At 40.4% G+C, this 4376-nt stretch overlaps 1 protein-coding gene across 1 annotated transcript; it reads left to right on the forward strand.

The window, feature by feature from the left end:
• Positions 1 to 1288: 1288 nt before the first annotated feature.
• On the forward strand, positions 1289 to 3114 carry LOC121539929 (forkhead box protein D3-B-like). The gene has a single exon (XM_041848576.1). It carries the CDS (start codon positions 1600 to 1602, stop codon positions 2698 to 2700), a length of 1101 nt encoding a protein of 366 aa, XP_041704510.1. The 5' UTR covers positions 1289 to 1599; the 3' UTR covers positions 2701 to 3114.
• Positions 3115 to 4376: the final 1262 nt, after the last annotated feature.

Consider the following 4376-nt stretch of genomic DNA (forward strand, 5'->3'; position numbering starts at 1 on the left):
TCAATGGAGGCCAGACGAGGGGCTGAACTGAGCGAAATAGACCTTGTCATGGTTAACTGCTACTCCGTTCCCATCGTAAAGTAATTTACACATTTTTGTTAGTTCTAATGGAGGGGTGGTAAGAATAATTGATTCTGTTGTCAATTAAATATATTTTCATTAAGGCAGGAGGTGGGTTTCAGACCGAATCAATAGGACGTTATATTACTTGTGCCCATAGAAAATGTAAGATAGGAAGATTCTCCTTTTTAATTTCTTCACAACAAACCATGCAACCGCAGCGTTAACAAATTAGCAATGAACCATTCCTCTTTTGAATAGATAAACAGTGCTATGTGTCCGACCATCATCAGGCTGTTAGCACGCTATTATCAGAACACGGATGGTAATGTTACATACTTCTCCTGACCCCCCTCGATCCACTCGCTACAATGACATCGGGCAAAATTTTCTCATACGTCGCAGGAAACTTCTCTATTCGTTTCTACATCCTTTCTTGAGAACAGCCCACATATACCGCGCACCTTCATGGTTGTGAATGGACCTTTTGCATTCACCCGGTCCCGTATTTCCTACTTATTCATATGCTAACACTTACAATGATTAGGTCGTTAACACCTCTGGCAAAATCTGCTAACAATTCTTTATTTCTTATTTTCCACTGTTGTTGCTCAATATCCTTCTCACCTTTGACAAATCCACTGAATTAATCGACTGAATATAGCCTTACATTATCTGGTTCAATTAGCAAAATCCATCGTGAAAGTGAAACTTTATATTTTTAGTAGGCCTATAATAGTTTTTTTATAGACAGTATTATGCCTAAAGTAAGAATTAGCGTAAAGTAATTTGGGTACTGAGCAAGCAAACACAAATTATGGACTAGCCTATAGCCTATTTCCCAATTAAATAACATTATTATTTTCCATGCATACACAACAATAACTCCAAGAGATTCGATTAACTTAGCTGTCGACGTTTTCATTCAGTAGCTTTCAACACAAGTAATTTGTTTTAAGCAAAGTTAAGATTTGGATTTAGCGCAGCCCCGAATTAATGCTCATCAGATTTTTCAATCATGCAGGCCAATATTATTTTGTTCTTCCCCCAGCTACGGTTAAATTGTCTATGACGGAGGAACACAGCCAGAAAGTGAAAAGCAGCATTACTGTTGTCCCATTGTTGACAAATCCATTAAACAACTTCAGTTTGCATGACTTAGCAGGGGGACGTCTGACGTCACCCAATCACGTGGCAGCACTGATCGTATATCTTAAACTGGAAAAGTAATCTTTCAGACGGTCCTTAACATCGGCTTTAAAAGCACGTGTCATCTAAACTTCGCACTCAAAAATCACTCTTACTAGGAAATAGCGGTTGAAGGACACCGTTCCGTGAAGCGCACCCACACGAAAACCCTAAAGAAGACGACGCTACGAAGCTTAGTAGACTGGATAAATATTTTCAGAAGTTTAAGTTTCTCTGGCAGACCGGTCTGACCTGCATTTAGAATCCGGCGACATCTGATCTAACGGCTACGTGCCGCGCGCGCACCCACGCTCCTAGATCCCTGGTTGTTTCTCAGTAAAGTAAGTTGTGATGACCCTGTCTGGTGGCAACAGTGCCAACGACATGTCCGGTCAGACAGTGCTCACTGCCGAGGATGTGGATATCGACGTGGTGGGCGAATGTGATGAGGGAATGGAGCGGGACAGTGACTGCGACAGCCAGGGGGTTATGCACGACCGCTCGGAGGAGGTGGAGGAGATAGAAGTGAAGGAGAGGCCCGGGAGTCCCTGCGAGAGCGCCGGGGAGGGAGAGACCAAAGTAGACGGCACGGAAAGCGCGTCGGGTTCCATAAGCAGCAAGCCGAAAAACAGCCTGGTGAAGCCCCCCTACTCCTACATCGCGCTCATCACCATGTCTATACTCCAGAGCCCGCAGAAGAAACTCACACTCAGCGGGATCTGCGAGTTTATCAGTAGCCGGTTCCCGTATTACCGGGAGAAGTTTCCAGCCTGGCAGAACTCCATCCGCCACAACCTGTCGCTGAACGACTGCTTCGTGAAAATCCCCCGGGAGCCGGGCAACCCTGGCAAGGGCAACTACTGGACCCTGGACCCACAATCGGAAGATATGTTTGACAACGGAAGCTTCCTCCGGAGGAGGAAACGTTTCAAGAGGCACCAGCCAGATATTCTCAGGGACCAGACAGCCCTCATGATGCAAAGTTTTGGGGCTTACAGTATTGGGAATCCTTACGGACGTCACTATGGAATTCACCCAGCCTACACCCATCCAGCAGGGATGTACCCTTACATGCACCCGGTAGGTCCCATGCTTCCCCCGACTGTCCCTCTTTTGTCCTCCGCTGAGCTGAACAGAAAAGCCTTCAACTCCCAGCTCAGCCCCAGCCTTCAGATGCAGCTTAACAGCCTGAGCACCGCGTCTATGATCAAGTCCGAACCCTCCAGTAGACCGTCTTTCAGTATAGAAAACATCATTGGGGTATCCACTTCCTCTAGTGCACAGACTTTCATGCGGCCTCCCGTGACTGTTCAGTCTGCGTTGTTGAGCGCACATGGCCTAACCAGGACAACAGCAGCTATTGCACCAATTCTTAGCATGCCATCCAATATAATGTCGGGACAGTTTTTACCCTCAGTAACGTCAGCAGTGTCCAAATGGCATTCTCAATAAAATACTCATATTTTTCTAGAGACTTGGAGGGACTGTATGCAGCACGAAATAGGCAGCACTGGACTCTGATGTCCGCCAATCTGTAGCCATGTAAAGACAAAAAAAGAGAGAAACTGAAAAGGGATGCTTTTTGTACAGGTAATATTTGTACATATTTGTAAAAATATAAATAATTGTACTTGTTTGTCTTTTACCTATTTTCTTTTGGTGTTTGAACTGTACAACAGTTGTAGTTATATGGGATTTCCTGATATTATTTTCTATTTTCTTTTGTAACTGGGAGCTCACTGTTAGTTGAAAATAATCAACTATTTTGCTTTGGTTTTTCATACAAGATACAACATGTTCTTATTCTAAGTCTGGACAAATAGTCTGTTTATAAATTCAAATATATGTATTCTATGTAGCTCTATTGTGTTGTAAAATTGATTCATTTGTTAATAAATCTTTTTAAAAAAAGAAGCATTAGCAGTATTCATTTTCTTTATGTAGTTTTTGAATTATCTGATATAGATCTGCTTTGTGATAATTACTATCGAAACGTCTCTAATTGAAACCATTTTTATAGTTGGAAATAATCTGAAAGTAGCCTGGGATATGACAACAAATCAGTATGGTTTTGTAAGCAAATAGCCTAGATAAAAATTTAAACAGATTTAATGATTAAAACAGATTGCAAACCGGTGCTTTTAATTTAAGGCCAATAACAAACGTAGTCCTCTATCCTTTCAATATTTCTATTGCCATGCTTATGACAATTAAGTGAGAGTGTAATTACCTGTTCATTACCTCGAGCAAGTAATAAATTAGTCAACTGAAACACAGGTCATTTCCTAAAGTTAAAATGTAATATCGATATAAAATATGCCTATTGATATGACAAATTAGGAAATCTTTAATTTAATATCATTTCATTATCAATATCAATTTACAGTTAGGCCTCAATTCAACTGTTTTTACAACTAGTTTATGGTTTGTTATTATGATGTCATCTTATCATTTGGCATGACAATAACTATATAAGTATAGCCTATTTGTGCTAGTACCTTATGATGGCTTATTTACATTTGAATATGAATAGAATGTAAGCCTAAACACAAATCAGAAATTAGGCTACTCTGAGATCTTGAAATTATAAGGCCACGGAACGCTCGATTCAACATTCTGCCTCCTTGTTATTTTACTATCGACAAAACTTGAAACAAACATATAATCATTAGAACTGGTATGATAATGATTTTTGGTGGCTCAAAATAGTGAAATACTTTATTATCAAATAAGTTGTTTCTAATGTTTTCACTAACATTACTAACATGAAAATGAGAGTGGATTTCACAATGAGTGCAGATGCTCTAGCCTAAACTGGTAGCCCTTTTGCCTTTTGGTAGGCCATCATTGTAAATAAGAATTTGTTCTTAACTGACTTGCCTAGTTAAATAAAGGTTAAATAAAAAAATGAAAAAACATTACGCTGTCCTTTTACAAGACAAACTAAGGAGATATAAATACGTTTGCATGTTGCTACTATAAAAGTAACACTTAGTTTCACAGTTGTGTCTGGCTAATCAGTTTTACACAAACAGCAAATGGTGGATGGTGTGTGTGGCCGGTGCAGGGGTTAGGGGGCTATATTTAACTGATACTCATGGGAACAGAGAAAGGCTTCTCTTCTTGAA

This window comes from Coregonus clupeaformis, chromosome 26 (genome assembly GCF_020615455.1).
Source record: "Coregonus clupeaformis isolate EN_2021a chromosome 26, ASM2061545v1, whole genome shotgun sequence".
Lineage (NCBI taxonomy): Eukaryota > Metazoa > Chordata > Actinopteri > Salmoniformes > Salmonidae > Coregonus > Coregonus clupeaformis.

Bases quoted from the DNA above. Each gene is read 5' to 3' on its own strand.
- LOC121539929 (XM_041848576.1), top strand. From the start codon at position 1,600: ATGACCCTGTCTGGTGGCAACAGTGCCAACGACATGTCCGGTCAGACA.